This window comes from Stenella coeruleoalba (genome assembly GCF_951394435.1).
Source record: "Stenella coeruleoalba genome assembly, chromosome: 21".
Taxonomy (NCBI): Eukaryota; Metazoa; Chordata; class Mammalia; order Artiodactyla; family Delphinidae; genus Stenella; species Stenella coeruleoalba.
Genome location: NC_137167.1, coordinates 8,037,645 through 8,054,275, shown reverse-complemented (window position 1 = coordinate 8,054,275; position 16,631 = coordinate 8,037,645). Strand labels below are relative to the sequence as shown.

Genomic DNA, 16,631 nt, shown 5'->3' with positions numbered 1-16,631 from the left:
TCTGGGGTAGTTCAAGACTGTCAACAGACACAGAGGCCACTTCAGACTCCAGACTGTCCTCATTGCCTGCCCACCGGCAGGTCATTTCTCTGTACCTCGGTTTCCTTATCAATAGAAAATGGATTTAATCAGACTTACTTCGGCTACCTCATAGGATCATTATAAATTTCAAAGACAGTGGTCCCTTTGTATCCCTTTGTGGTTGCAGGACACACCCCCCAAACCTGAGGATGCTCAAGTCCCTTATATAAATAGCATAGCACAGTACTTGCGTATAACTTGTGCACATACTCCAGTACACTTCACATCATTTCTAGATTAGTTATAATACCTAATACAATGTAAATGCTGTGCAAATAGTTGTGAATATAATGCAAATGCTATGTAAATAGTTGTCAGCACCCCATAAATTCAAGCTTTGTTTTCTGGAACTTTCTGAAATTTCTTTTTTTAAATATTTTCTGTCCGACGTTGGTTGAATATGCAGTTGCAGAACCCACGGATACAGAGTGGGGATTGTGTAATAAGTAAAGATAGTTTGTAAACTTGAGGAAGGATCATAATTTCAACAGGATGTGATACCAAATAAGGAATAAAATCAACATAAAATGGCAAAAAGTTTCCTTCTTCTTTCTCACTCAAAAAAGCAAATATTTAAGTATCACCTGGAAATCCATTTGTAATTTTTTTTCTTTGTCTGTGTATCTTGACAGAAAAGGATAAGACACTCATTCCCAGAACAGAGAGAAGCACACTGTTCCCGACCTTGATCGTAACAGTAGTGTCAGTGTGAAGGGTCTGGGGCTGAGAGTATGTGAGATGGGCATGGTGAAGACTGCAGAATTCAGAATGAAAATACTGCCGAAGCGCAGTAAAATACAAACCCAGGAAAATTCATCGTGTGAAGTAGGGAATAAGTGAGTCCAGGGTTCCCGGCGTTGGACAAGGTGTAGTGCGTTCCGGCTGATGCTCCAGCAGGAGACGCCATCAACACACATAAAACAGATGACCTTCCCTGAGACCCAGCTCACTCTCGATTTCTTTCTCTTGCTTCTAGGAAGAAACATCACGTAGCATGGACTGTAAACATTCAAGAAGTCTCACTTTCCAGGGAGTCTTTCGTGTTCATGTAGAAATGTTGCTCTCGGCACAGACCTTTGTGGGACAGGTCTTGGTGAGTACATTTCCAGTGCTCACTTGCTAACGAACTTTAGCCACGAGTGTGATGTATGGTCAGTGTGAAAGCATCTGCTGGCCTTTTCTAAAATACCACTACCTCCCAACGGCTATCTCCTTGTGTCTGTGCTCTCTACTGATGATTCTGCTTGCTTTTTCTTTGGAGTGAATGTAATTACTTGGCATTACATTTTCTATTTGTTGTCAGCCTGTCCACTAGAAGAAAGACTTCATTAGGGCACAGGTTGTGTGCCTTTCATTCTCCTTGCATGTAGATGGATGTTGCTCAAAAAATGTTGGTTTTCAGTGGATTCTCTGCCCTGTGAGGTACAACTCTTTTCCCCTCCTTTGATTCCAACAGCTTCTTTTCTTCATGTTACAAACTGGTCTTTTTTGCCCCTCTGTGATATTTATCATTTACTTCCTGTTTTAATCTAGGTAAACATTGACATATTAAAACCCAGTCCAGACATCATCTCCTCAGGCAGATTTTACCTTATCTCCATATTAAGCTAAGAGTCCCCTTCTCTAAGTTTCTATCATTTCCATTGAACGCTGTTAAATTAAAATTATCTGTGCATAAGCCTGTCTACCCTAGCGCACTATGGACTCCTTGAGAGAAAAGACAGTCAGGGAAATGTTCACACCCCATTGTCTGGAAATAGCAGATGCCCTGTAAATGAATATTGCCCCATCGTCATTTCAGTAGTATCGTTTGATCTGACACATTCAAAAACAATCTGTAATTTGAGGGTATGCTGCCATCCCATGGTGGCATGGTGGAAGGGGACGTATGTGAACTAAAGATTATCCTCTGCTTTTTGTAATTAGTACAAACATCGTTCTTTTCTAGTTAATGTTGTTTAATTCCGATCTAACTAATTTTTAAAACTTATCTTAAAGTACATAAGTAAAACTGCTTTGATAAACTCTACAGGGAATACAGAATCATCTGGAAATGTGTCTCTCTGTTTTTTTCCTTCTAAAGTTTTGGTCTCTTTTTTGAAATCCTTGTGCCTATGACCTGTTAGAGAAGGATTTTGTGATTCTCTATGATTTTTATCAGGGATTTGTTAGTTAGGATCTCTTCAAGTGTTCAAATCATGTTGGATTATATGTAGATAATGTTGGAAATAAGGTAGTAAAGGACGCTGGGGTGAGGCAGAAGAGAACTGCCACCATCTACCGTGTAAGCACTGCATATAGGGATTGGGTGGGGAAGGAATGATCATTGACTACATATCAATAAAAATTATTTCTTTAATGATGGAAAAATTGTTTTCAATCTGTTATAGCTTATGATTAAATGGTTGGAACAACCGGAAGCATGGAGGAAAGGTTAAATTAGAATAAATAGTCTAGCATTGAAACACAAAATTGAGACTCTCAATGAGGGTTCCAAGCAAGTGTTTTATGAAAGGATGAGAAAGAAAAAAAGTGGCTTATAGATTTCCTTCCTTCCATCCATCCTTTGTAATTTCCTTCCTTCTTGCTTTCAACAAATATTTACTGCTTGCCAACTACACGCAAAGCATATACTCTAGACGTGATGAAATATGCAGGCAAAAATCTTGCACTTATGGGACTTAAATTTTAAATTCTAGTGGGGGTAGAGATGATGGATGTGCACATAAATAGATGAGATAAGTTCACATGGTGATCAGTGCTGTGAGGGAATGATGAATGACGTGTTTGTGAGTTTCGGTGGTTTTGGTGTTAGATCACATTAGATACAGTGATCTGAGAGGAAATCTCTGAAAAGGTAAGATTTGAGCTGAGACTTGAAGAATCAGAAAGATAAAAGTGATTGAACAGCGGAAGGAACAGGTTTCCCAATAGAGAGAAGAGACTTGTGGATGTAAAGGGCTCAGATTACTGCAAGTACCAAATGAGGTTCCTGTGCTAGAGGCCAGAAGGGCAGAGGACTCTGCGGTCTGAGTGGAGACAGAACCATGCAGTGCTTTGCACTTTGTAGCAAGGAGCTAGGCTATTCAAATGGAATAATTTTATTGTAGTGCAAAGGGGAGTCACTGAGGGGTTTTTAAGCATGGGTTGACATGGTCTAATTATGTTTTAGAAATTCAAGAGGCATTAAAGTTTGAAAATAAAGGAATTGTCAAAGGCATACTAGGCAAATGACAGTAGTGTGAATTCAAGGCAAAATAAAACCAATAAACGAAGCCAAGTAGCCTGTATTAGTTTCCTAGGATTGTTGTAACCAAGTACCACAAACTGAGTGGCTTAAACAACAGAAATTTATTGTCTCACAGTTTTGGAGGCTAGAAGTCTAAGATCAGAGGTTGGTTCCTTCTGAGGGCTGGGAGAGAGAGTCAGCTGCATGCCTGTCTCCTAGATTCTGGTGGTTCGTTGGTAATCTTTGGCATTCCTGGGCTTGTAAATGCACCCAGGTCTCTGGCTTCATTTTCACATGGTGTTCACATCATGTTTCTTCTGTTCATGCCTGTGTCCAAATTTCCTCTTTTTATAGGGACACCAGTCATATTGGAGTCCATCCTTATGACCTTATTTTAGCTTGAATACATCTGCAAAGACCCTATTTCCAAACTAGGTCACTTTCTGAGGTACTAAGGGTTAGGACTTCAACATACCTTTTTGGGGACACAATTCAACACATAATTTTGTAATGAAAATTTGTAACTAACTTCAACCAAGATATAACATCATGAGTATCATTATACCAAAAATATAACTTTAAGATAATTAATAATTAAAAAAGCAATATTAAAGACACATTGGTAGTATGAACTTTTAGTTCACTTATTTTATATCAGGAGACACTAAATAGAAAAGAAGAAGAAGAAGAAGGAGAAGGATAAAGAAGACCAAAGTAAATTAATTAATAACAAAGAGCTGACTGAAATGATCAAACCCATATGGTAAAAACATAAATTAAACCTACAAATGTCTACAAACTATTTGTAAAAATTCAGTATATATTAATAGGCCCTCAAAAAACAATCCCAATTTAAAAACTTACAAAGTAGAGGCAGAGGATATAAACTGAACACAGTACAGTAAATGGACAGGAAAATAATAAACTCAGAAAAAAAGAACCAAAAACAAATAATTTACAGCTAAAAAATTATAAATATCTCTTTCTAAAATGACTTTCTAAATGACTCTAAATGACTTTCTAAATGACATTTAGAAAATGACTTTCTAAAATGACTCTTGACTCAGAGAAATCAAACTTAAAATTGCAGAATATTTAGAGAGTAAAGATGATGAAAACATCACATATCCCTTGCACCTACATTATAAGTTGGGAATTGTTCTAAGTTAAATGCATAACATTAACAACTTATCTTGATAAATAAAAAATAATTAAAGTAAATGAATTATCAATGTTGAAAAGTCAGAGAAAGAAAACACATTAAATCTAAGGAGAATAAATAAGAAAGCTAGAAATTAACAAATTATAAAAGAGCTGATTATTTGAAACAAACATAAAATAGAGAAGTCAATAGGTAGGCTAAACAATCCAAGAGGGGAAAAGCAAAATATATGGAATAAGACATTAAAATGAGAAAATAAATACAGATAAAAAGGAAATTGAAAGATATATGCACAATTAAGTATGAAAACCAAATGATTCCTTAGGACAACATAAATAAGCAAAACTGACCATGAAAAAAGAAAGAAACTTAAACAGACCAAATAACTGGAAGATACAAAGATATTGTCAAAGACTTTATCAATATCACCGCCACTACCCTTCTGCCCCTCTGCCTATGGGAGACCCAGACAATTTCAAGGTCCAGTCTGCTAGATCTTCAAATAGTGAATTTCTCTAATGCTAATTAAATAGTCCCAGGGCATAGAAAATACAAGAAAGAAAGAATCTGATTTTCTTTTTCAACGAAGGCACAGTATCTATATCAAAACCCACAATGATGGCAAATTTAATAACATCTGTAGACTAATGTCTTAAATACGTGGCTACGTGGCCAACAACACAGTGTAAGAAGGAAAAGGAAGGAGGAGGATGAGGAGAGGAAGTTGTTGTTGTTTAAAAAAAAAAAGAAGGATGAAAAGAAAAAGAAGGAAAATGTAAATAGTCAAAGAGAAAATATTATCTTCAAAACCAGAGACCTTCTGAGATCCTTCTAGAGATAAAACAAGACAGTGTGCAGCTCACCTCTGCAGCATCTTTGGGTTTGTTGCTTTAGTTATCACAAGCGTGTTTTTACAGCTACCTGCGGGAGATTTTCTACTGAATTTAGTTCCAAAGAGTCCTATTCCTAAACTGTTCCTTTTTTTGGGTGCTATTAATTGTGTAACTGTGCTTCTCTGTTGTTTTGATAGCTAAAACATTTAAGAACCAAAAATACAGCTCATCTTTAGTAAGTGTATCTACTTTTAGCATCATCCTAGGCACTACTTTATGTCCATCTTCTGTTTTTCTGTCTTCTCTGGCAGGATGAGTATAAGCCCAGGCTTTTGCAGGTTGTCCTGGTGTAACTGTTTAATAGAGTCTCTTTCATTCTTAAAAGTGTTATGTGTTGTGACAATAAATGACATAACTGCCTTAGCTTTAAGTGAAAAGTTTTGTTTTTCAAAGCCACAGGACATTTTCCAGGGAAAATGAGCCATTAAAGAGAATATAACTTTGAAGGTCTCCTCGACTGCTCCATAGATTCAACTCCACCTTTCTCCTTTGACTAGAAAGTATGATTTTTTTTTTCCTCTCTACTCCTAATTGACACCATTCCCCTCTCATGATGGGCCATGTCCTTCCCTTTTGGTCACATGTAGCCTTGCTGGAGATTTATACATTTCATGATATACATGTATACATCGTGTGTAATTAATATCACATTTATCCTTCTTAATTTCAGTATCCTGTTGCTAGCCAACCAGGAAGCCACCGCACTGGTTGGCTAGCATCACAGGGACCTGGTAGGAAAGGGCACCTTTGAGGACAGGTCCCCGCCCATCCCAGGCTCAGTTTTTCAGTGCCCTGTGGAAGAAGGAGTGCAGGAGTTATGTTACATGGTTGCCTGTTCCTCTGCAGAAGCAGCGTGCTACTTCTCAGGCTGCTTCTTTTTCAGACCTTCCTCATTCTGTCAGAGTGTCCTGGCCAGTACTTCGTTTCCTCCTGAATCATCATGTTGGTCAATTTCCTGATCACTGGGTTTATTTTCGTCGCTGGGGCAGCTTTGATGAGCTGAGTCTTTCCGAGCTCGCGCTCACACTTCCCCCCAGTCAGCTCTGCCGAGGGCTGCCACTCATCTCCCTTGTCAACCTGGGGATACCTGTATCCAGGATCCCGGAGGCTCCACCCAGCCGGGCTCAGCCTGGAAGCCGCAGGACAGCACTGCGCATGCCCAGTGCTAGGTCCCGCCAAGCCTGCGCAGCCTTCACCCTGGACAGCCCTCTGGGCTGGGCTCGTTTTAACAGATTTTTTAGTTGAATTTCATTTATAAAATTGTTTTCCTCAGAGCGCTTCTTTGCTCACATCTCATAGACCTTGGCAAGTCATGTTCTTATTTTTAGTAATGCCCAGTTCGTCGTTAGTTTGTTTTAATTCTGATTTCTTGGTGGATTCATAATCTATTGTGAGGAGTGTTGTATGCTTTTGTTTCCTTGGTGTTGGACTGGCTCTCTTTTCTACTTTGGTGAAATTTATAGCCCAGGAATATCACTGCCTTTATGATCTCTAGTTTATGGAATTTATGGGGAAATTCTTTGTTGCCTAGTACATGATCAATTTTTATTACTGTGTGATGGACTTTTGAGAGAATCTGTGTATATTTTCCATACCCTTAATTATTTGCTGACTGATTGAAAAGGGCATGTCAACATTTTTCATTTATGATTTTGTAGTTTTATCAAATATCTTACATTTCTAACATTTTGAGTTATATATTTTATGTAACATCAGTCAACGCATAGAGTTACCTATTATAACTCCTTGGTCGATGGCGCCTTTTACTGATATGAAATATCCATTTTTGTCACATTGAGTGGGTTTTTGTTGTTGCGTTTTGGTTTTGGTTTTGGTTTTTTACCCAGGGGATACTTTAGAACATAATGTTAGCCGATAACATTGCTTTCATTTTATTCATACTTGATTAGGATGTCTTTGCCCAGCTCTCTTTCAGTCTTTCTGTCTTATTATTTCCTCTTAAGTGTGTCTCTTTAAATATCATGTAGCTGCACTTTTGTGTTTATTGATTTAAGAATGCATTTATTTGTTCATTTACTGGAGAATTTAATTATTCTCCTTTATGGTGATCTGTTTCATTGGTCTTTATAATATTTAGAGATTGAATTTACTGCATAATAGACTTTCTAAATTTCTGTGGCTTAAACAAACAAACGGGGTGTGTTGGTAAAGAAAGGGAGAATGGTTGTTGGATAAACAACTAGGACCTTTGTGACATCTTAGTTTTTTATCTTATTAGAGAAGCGGAATGACATGGTGATTGAGAATTTTGAGAGACATGACCTTAAGCATTGGCTTCTCCACTTCATCTTGAACAAGTTAATTTTCCCAAATTGCACTTCTTTCATATAATGTGAATAACCTTCTTAAAATACTGTAGGGAGTGTTGTAAACCCTTCAAGGGTGTAGTAAGTACTGACCATTCACTGATATTTACATTCCTTATTTGTTCCTTTTTGTTAATTTCATTTATTTTCTTTTGTATCTTTTGACTTGGGATTTCCCATTTTTAATAGAATATCATAGGTATATCAGTAAATGAAATTCAGAACAAACTTCCCACCTGTATTTCTCTCTAATAATATCTCTGCATGTTTTGTATCTATGTACTGCTCTCTCCTGAGACCTTTGGCATGTTTTTCCTCCACACTACCCCTCCTTCCTTCCAGAAATTGTTGAATTAATCTGAACACTCAGTTCCAGATTGCTACTGTGTTTTTTAGTTTTTTTGGCTTTTAGCATTATACAGCTGGTCAGATTTCCTTCTTAATATTTGCTTTAGAGTTAAAAATTTCATTAATTTTACCAGTTTTATTAGGTACCATTTTTTCTTACGTAACTTATTTTATCGTTCTAATTTTTTTTTTCTTGAGTACTTGCCGTATTCACTCGCGAGGGAAATTGTGGGTGGTACACTTTCCGAATTGTTAAATCTCCCCCAGTTTTTCCCCCTTGCTCTCATAAGTGAACGATAATTTGGTTGGGTTTAGAATTCTTGGCTTGTAATCCTTTTTCCTAAAACCTCTGTAAATGCTGTTCCAAAGTGTTCTGGCTACTTAAGGATACCAAACTCTTGTCTCTCAGCTCCAAATCCACCCTCTCTCCCCTGCTTTGTGATGCGAGGCTAGTGCACAGCAACCACATGTCTCTTTGGTCAGCTCCCTTGTGCTCTAGAGGAGGGGAAGGGAACTGCCTTCCTGTGTTTTACGTCTAGTTTTTTCAGCCTCACTTCATCAATGGCTTTTTCTTCCAGTAGCAGTGCTTGGTTTCAGTTTCCAGGCTTTTCCAACAGTACCAGGACCAAGCTCACAGTGTCTCTTCAGATGTACCATTACCAGCCAACCCAGGATCCCTCCTCCCAAGTCTGAAGCCCCCTTCCAAAGGGCATCTCTTTGATGCCCTTTGGCATCAAATGTTTTTAAATGTTGAGAATCCCAACCTCCCTTTGTTGATCTCTCAGCCAGTCCTTGGGGGTGCAACTTCTTGCAGTTACTGCCTCTGTGTCACCCCCGTGTTCCTTGGTCTTCTCAGTCCTCCAGTACTATTTAACAGCGTTTTAGAATCTCACCAGGAGCACTGATTGTAATTCTTAGATGTTTAATTACATATTCTATGCTCACTCTTTCACTGGACGTTATTTCATCTGTGTGCCCGATCCCCCCGTTTTCTTATACCTCCCGTATACCTGGCAATTCTCTGGTGTCCTCTCATATTCACAAGTGAAGCTTTAGAGTATTCATAGCGCCCCTCATTAACTGCGCTGGTGGCTGTTTGGATTCTGAAGACACCCATAACCACCCACCCACTAAACGGGCTTTAAGCCCCACTGTAGAAATCACAGCTCAGGTGGCGGGCTTCCTACCCCTCCCGAAGAGCCAGCACTTCCAGACTTGGCCCCTTCCGCCCGAGGGAAGTTCATGAGTCCTCTCAGAATACCTCCCACTTCTACCTGACTCACCAAACAGCCTTCACAAACTGTTAGCTCCCAGTGCTTTATTTTGGTTTGGTACACATTTTGTTGCTTATTATATATAATTTCTGGATCGTCCTTTTTAGGTTTGTGGCATGAAGTTGATATTGTTCTTAGATTGAATAAAACTAAATTTTTCTTCTTTTATTTATTTTTTTTGTTAACTTTATGGTGTGGAGGACTCTAAATATATGACCTTGTTACCATAGTTCTGGAAGCCTGTCAATACATGATTTATAGATGCAGAATCACCTGTGGGATTTAGTAAGAGAGAAAAAATATGTAATCATACGTAAGGAGAAGAAAAAAGATTTCATGGGAACTATTAATAATTATCAATCTACTGATATATATATATGCACACACATATGCATATCCACTCCCAGCATTTTTCCTGAGCTTCAGACTACATTTGTAACCAAATATCTCCATGAGACCCACAGTCTTAGTGGTATCTCCATCGACACTTGATTCAGATGTTAAAATGGAACTGACAGTAAGAGTTGAGACCCCAAGAAAAATAGATGCCACTAACTCCCATTAACCGGCATCACTGCCACTTACAAAGCACTTGGAAGAAGACTAGTTGAAGCTCTTAGCATCTTGACCAACCCCATGTAAATTTGGGTAAGCTGGAAATTGAAGAGGATTTTGGAACAAGCTCTTATTGTGGCAGAGGTATTGGGTGGGTGGGTGGGGGTTCCTCCCCTGCCAAGCAAGGGACCACTTAGAAAGGTCAGCTGGCATCTCTTGGAACTCTGGGGACACAGAGAGCTGATGTCTGCCTCTTTGGTGAAGAGGGATGGCCACACTGAAGAGAATCTGTCCTTCTAGTGTTTGTTGGGGCAAAGAGTGCTTGAGCTTGCCCGTGGGCCAGATGTGGGTCACGTGTGAGAGTCTTCTCGAACCTGCCCAGTTAGGCATCCGGAGGGGGAAGAGTTCCAGCAGAATACAAGAGTGCAAGGTGCACTGAGAAAAGAGTTGGGAGCAGCCAGCGAGAGAGGACGCTTTCACTCAGCTTAAGGGAACCGCAGAGGGGACGCTTAGCAATTGAATGTTATCAAGCTGCAGCCTGTCTGCCCCCTCCCCTTGCACTTCTGATCCGTTTAAGTTGCTCTCCTTTATTTTCCTAGCATGCATCTTCTCACCTACCACCTAAGGTACATATTAATTACTATTTATTGTCTAGACCATAAGCTCCATAAAGGCAGGGATATTTGTATATGTTGTTGAATGATGTTTCCCAGTCAGCAGAATAATACTTGAGTCATGATAGGTACTAAAGAAATCTGTTGAATATGAATTGAATTGGGAATCTCCAACAACCCAGGAAAATAAACAGTAAACACCTCCCGTGCCTGGAGAGCCCAAGGGTGAGAGCGTAGTGATCTAACACCAGTCAAGTCCAACATTTCCTGCTATTACCTCCCCTTTCTGTTCACCGCCTGACACTGACCTACAGTTCTCAGAGGCCAGAGGTACCCTAGTCAGTAGGCAGCTAGGACTAAAAAAACAAAAAGGGTTAACAGAGAAGAAACTAATCTCTTTTTGCCTACTAGTAGCCTGCTCGAGGAACACGTGAACTGGAAGGGAGTGAAGCTTTAATTGTAAATAAAATACAGTTTTACACAGGACTGAACATATTTTTTTAAATGTTTGGAAACTAGAAATAACTGATTACCTACAGTTGACCTAAAAATTCACCGAGGCTGCAAAATATTTCATCCAAATGTATTGAGGGTTTTAAATGGGTAAATTTCTGATTATATTCCACAGATTCTCATTTTACAGACCAGATATATTGGCAAGTTAAAGTGCTCATTTTCTCTTCTCACTTTATAGCATGTTCCCTCCTGTCAGAATTCTGCCCATCCTTTAGATGGGCATGTTTGGGACTGTTTCTTCTCCGACATCATAGGCAATTCAAGTTCAGAGTCTGTATCTCATGGCCCTCATTTTCTAGCGTGTAATGAAGTGCATAACACATATTAAGCACTTAATAAATGTTTGATGAGTGAGTGAATGAATAAGCAAAGGACTGCTTGAGCTCAGAAAACCTTAGGAGCAGCAGAAAGGACAAATTGTTTATTCTGAAGTGTGTGAACGTTAAAATTAGGTAGGTAAAATGGGTAGGTACATGCTCGTTTATTGAATACCCAGTAAAGGTCCAATCAGTTTTTGTTGAGTGAATGAATGAATGCTAACATAAATGAATGTGTGGGAAAAAATGGCTACAGATATATAGGCAAGGGAAAAAGGTAAAACACAATTTTGTTGGTATGTTTATGCATCTATGTTCATGCTAATAGAATGGATCTGTACATTTGTCTGTGGTTTTTTTTTTTTCAGGTGATCCTTGTCTTTGTCCTAAGCATTGGGTCTCTTATAATCTATTTCATCAACTCCACTGAGTGAGTAAAATCCCCTGTCAATCTTGTCTGCTCATATCAGTAGCTTATGAGCTAATTTGGAATATTCTGTCAGGAATAATGCTTACTATACTTTCACGTAAACTCACACACGCAAGCTCATAAGAAAAGGATAAGTGTTTAGTTTCCCCTAGGAAGTACTAAACCCAGCTCCACAAACAAACGAAAAAATGCATGAGTTTCTCCTGTATCCTGTCATTCTGCACTGCTAGGAGCTGGGGTGCTGTGCATATGTCTATTCTAGTTTCTGGGACTACAAGCTTCCAGCTGTTGTCTCCTCCTTTGGACCATTTATGTGGGTCTTACGTGCCTTTGGATTCCTTAGGTGTTAAAGCAGAAATTCTGTAGTCATTTCAGGGTTTCTCATAGGTTCTAGACAAGTTTGGATGGTCTGAGGAAAGAAAATGCTAGACCTCACCGGGGATGTAGGAGCAAACTATCCTCTGTTCTTCTCTGAAGGCATTCCCTTCTCCTGTGCCAAAGTTAGGACAGCTTCTTGGACACAACCCAACCTAATCTGAACTCCATGCTGATCCTCTGGGAATTTTTTTGGATTTCCAGCTAAAGTAAAACTGGGATTACAGGGCCACACAAGTCAGGCAACTTTAGAGATCCTACAGAAACTAGAAGTCTTCATTTTGTGGATTCCTTACTGACCTTTTAGGAACATTTCCTTGGAATTTGCTTCAGATCAGTTCATTGGACGCAGAGTAGCTCTCTATCAGAAGTATACTGAAGCCAAAATTTCCTGGCTGGGTAAGATGGTCTTGCACACCAAAAAGAGCCACATAACCTCTGTGCCTCTGAATCCCATTGATAAAGTGAAAATGGAACCAATAAACTCTGAAAAGAAGAGCAGGTAATTCTGTTATTTTCAGCTACATTCACGGCCCAGTGGTTTTGTTCATGCATACCTCTACTCCCAAGAGGAAAGTAATTTCCTTGAGATGTGCACATAAGTGTCTGGGTTGACCATTCATGGTAAATAAATAGAAAATTGCCCACCTGTTCTCTTTATTTGGTCCTCTGTAGCCACAGCTTTTAAAATGTCCACCTTTATAAGCTGTCTTTGTTTCTTTTCCAGCCCTTTTGGAAGCTGTTCTTCATACCAAGACAAAACCATCCCGATTGATTTGACTTTCAATGCTTTCTTTAGTTTCTATTTTGGATTGAGAGTAAGTACCTATTGAACATGGGAGTAAACAGGGGAATACAACCGGCACACTGTAAAGAGATCTGTGTTACACAAAGAGATGCCTTCCTTAGACAATCTGCCTATGCTTTCAGGCTCTAAAGCCAGAAGGTCTGGGCCCTCAATTGTCAAATGTATAGCGAGACCCCCAAACTCTCTCCTGCACTTGAAACTGTAAACCAGGTCAACAATTTTAACACAAATGAAAAGGATTCCTTGTTAAGATATCGTCACCCTATCACCCTGTCCTTCTTATTGGCTTCCCACTTGCCACTCAGAAGAGAGACTGGTAATCACAAGAGAGCAGAACCTGAGTAACAAACCTCTGAAAATGTCATTGGCTCCACTGATGGCATATGTGCCGTATAAATCTATAAAATACTCTTGTGTCTTTAATTTTGTTGCATTCATGTATTCAATAGTTCTCTCATTCCACAAGCACTTTTTGAGGGCCCACCCTAGATCTAGATTCTAGATTTATCTATCTCATGTTTGTGAGATAGATATACACACACAGACATGTACACACACACATATATATACACACAGACATACGCAGGCACACACACACATATACACACATATATGCACACATATACACACATACATACCCATATATACACACAGACACACATATACACACACATATATGCAGACATATACACACATACATACACATACACACACATGCACATATATATACACACATATACATACACACACACATATATACACTCACATATGTACCCATATACACACACGTATACACACATACACACACACATATATACACACACGTATATATACACACATATACACACACACATGCACACATATATACACACACATACACAAACGTATATATATACACACATATATATACACATATATACACATATATATACATACGTACACACACAAACATATACACACACAGGTATATATATGCACATGTAAGTGTATATACAATATGTATGTGCATATGAAAGGTATGGTATGTATGTATTTCTGTGACCTTCCTTCAAACTTATTTCAGCCACACTGGCCATCACAGTCTTATTTTTACAGCAGCCCCTCCCTTCTGGAAGCACCTGCTTTCTTATTCCAAATAGGGAAGCTCATAAACACAAGCCTTGGCCAACCAAGCTTCTAGACCTTTTCCATTGAAGACCATCCTACATCTTGTATCTTCATTGCTCACACGTAGAGGGTTTTACCTATATAATTGTATATATATCAGGAAGCTCTAGGAGCAGTAGGAAGGTCAAAGTGATTATTCTGAAGTAGGAGAGTTAAGATCTGGTAAGTAAGGTGGATTCACGTTCATTCATTGAATACCCCCTAAAGTACAATCTCTTTATCTATATGAATATATAGGTGTATGTGTGTGTGTGTGTGTGTGTATATATATATATATATATATATATATATTTATTTATTTATTTATATTTATATATATAAGTGTGTATTTACTTATATAGCTATATAAATATATGTGGGTGTATGTATGTATACATTGTATGTATGTAATAGAATGCGGTCAGAGCTTCAGTTGGTGGATGAAGTGTACCTGAAAAGAGCCACTCTTGTGTTCACTGTAGAATTTTTGAGGGTAACAGAATCTGGGGTCTTCTGTTTTCATTTCATAGTTTTTGGCAGCTGACGACAAGGTCAAGTTCTGGTTGGAGATGAATTCGATTGTAGACATCTTTACCATTCCACCAACGTTTATTTCTTATTATTTGAAGAGTAACTGGCTAGGTAGGTGAGTTGTGGGAATCAGAAGCAATCTCAGGGAAAACCCCTCAACATTCATCTGTAAGTATCCTTTCATTTTCCTTTAAAGCCTAAATGGCGTTTAAAAAAAATTCCTCCCCATGATCGCATGGTTTCGTAATACATTTCCAGAACCCATTCTTTTTTTTACCCCAGTCCCTGGTGATGGGCCTGATGCCAGTAGGTGTACAGGGTGGTTTATTGTTTATGGATTATCCACACCTGAGGGCAGGGCGCCAACATCCTAGCCCCCTGTGGCACCTTTGTGCTGAGATCCCACATGACTGGGAGAAGTGAAAAGCCTCCCGTGGTCTTTAAAAAGTATAAGTCATCATATCCAGACATGCGGTGACCTGTTAGAGAGTTTTTTAATGAGTTACTTTGTCTTTAAGGTGGATGTATTGCCAGTACGTGGGCATTCTGTGGCTTTTGTCAGTTTGTATGTAATCTTATACTGTTATTTATTATCTACAAAATATTTTTTACTAGTGTTACTATCAAACTACATAAAGGCAAACAACATGCAAACCCTGGGGCGCGTATCACAGAGACTCTATAGTCAGGAGTTAAAGTGGTTTATGGGTCACTTGCTCTCCATTCTAAAGAAGAGTTAAATAGAGTAAAACGTGAGTTGTGCTTATTGCATACTTTGTAATAATACTACTACTCAGCAACCCTTTGAGGTAGGTGTCATTACAATTCCCATTTTACAGATGAGGAACTGGAGAAGCTAAGGGCGTTGCTTTAGATTACAACAGCCATTAAGTGAACCAGAATTTGAACCAGTGCTCAGGTCTTGAACTGATGACATTGTAAGATACTATATTTGAGCATTTCAGGGAAAGAAAGAACGTGAGCAGTCCCAGGTGTGGTATAATTCAGACTGCTCCCTCAGTGACCCTCATCTTTCAGCAGCTTTCTTTTTTTGATTGCTTTGTAGGTTTAAGGTTCTTAAGAGCATTGCGGCTGCTGGAACTCCCTCAAATCTTGCAAATTCTGAGAGCCATCAGGACCAGGTACATGCCAGCCCTGCCTCAAGTACTACTTACTCACTCATTCGGATTAGGAAATTCAAATGTTAACTGAACCTTCAACTCAGCTCATTTCCCATCAGAAACTTCAGTGCAAAAGTCACAAAATCCCTTACTTTACAAGATACCATCCGCTTACTTTTCTCTCACTGCATTAACCTCACACACAGGCTGGAAAGTTTGCAATCATCTTGAAGAGTTTGTTTCTTCTCTGTTTCTTGGACCTACAATGTGTCAGTCCATTTAGGTTTTAATTCTCCCCCCACCGAAAAAAAATTTTTTTTAATCAAAGCAATTCAGACAAAATAGACTTTATAAAGACTGTTACAAGAGATAAGGAAGGAGACAACATAATGACCAAGGGATCAATCCAAGAAGAAGATATAACAATTGTAAACATTTGTGCACCCAACATAGGTGCACCTCAATACATAAGGCAAATGCTAACGGCCATAAAAGGGGAAATCGACAGTAACACAATAATAGTGGGGGACAGATCGTCCTGACAGAGAATAAGGAAACGCAAGCCTTAAATGACACATTAGACCAGGTAGACTTAATTGATATTTATAGGACATTCCATCCGAAAGCAGCAGAATACACTTGCTTTCTCAAGTGCACACAGAACGTTCTCCAGGATAGACCACATCTTGGGTTGCAAACCAAGCCTCGGTGAATATAAGATAATTCAAATCCTATCAAGCATCTTTTCTGACCACAATACTATGAGATTAGAAATCAATTATAGGAAAAAAAAAACTGTAAAAAACAAACACATGAGGGCTAAACAGTCTGTTACTAAATAATCCGTGGATCACTGAAGAAATCAGACACTTTGACTCTATACACTCGTTGTCGTGAATCGATC

General features: G+C 38.8%; 1 protein-coding gene across 12 annotated transcripts in view; it reads left to right on the top strand.

Moving 5' to 3' along the window:
- Positions 1-16,631, top strand: part of KCNU1 (potassium calcium-activated channel subfamily U member 1) — a 235,525-nt gene that overhangs the window by 47,528 nt on the left and 171,366 nt on the right. For all 12 annotated transcript variants that reach the window (XM_079909209.1, XM_079909217.1, XM_079909216.1 and 9 more), the window contains 5 exons: positions 1,058-1,174; positions 11,685-11,746; positions 12,849-12,939; positions 14,606-14,717; positions 15,673-15,748. In XM_079909209.1, the coding sequence (XP_079765335.1) occupies positions 1,058-1,174; positions 11,685-11,746; positions 12,849-12,939; positions 14,606-14,717; positions 15,673-15,748 (458 nt within the window). The remainder of the gene's footprint in view (positions 1-1,057; positions 1,175-11,684; positions 11,747-12,848; positions 12,940-14,605; positions 14,718-15,672; positions 15,749-16,631) is intronic.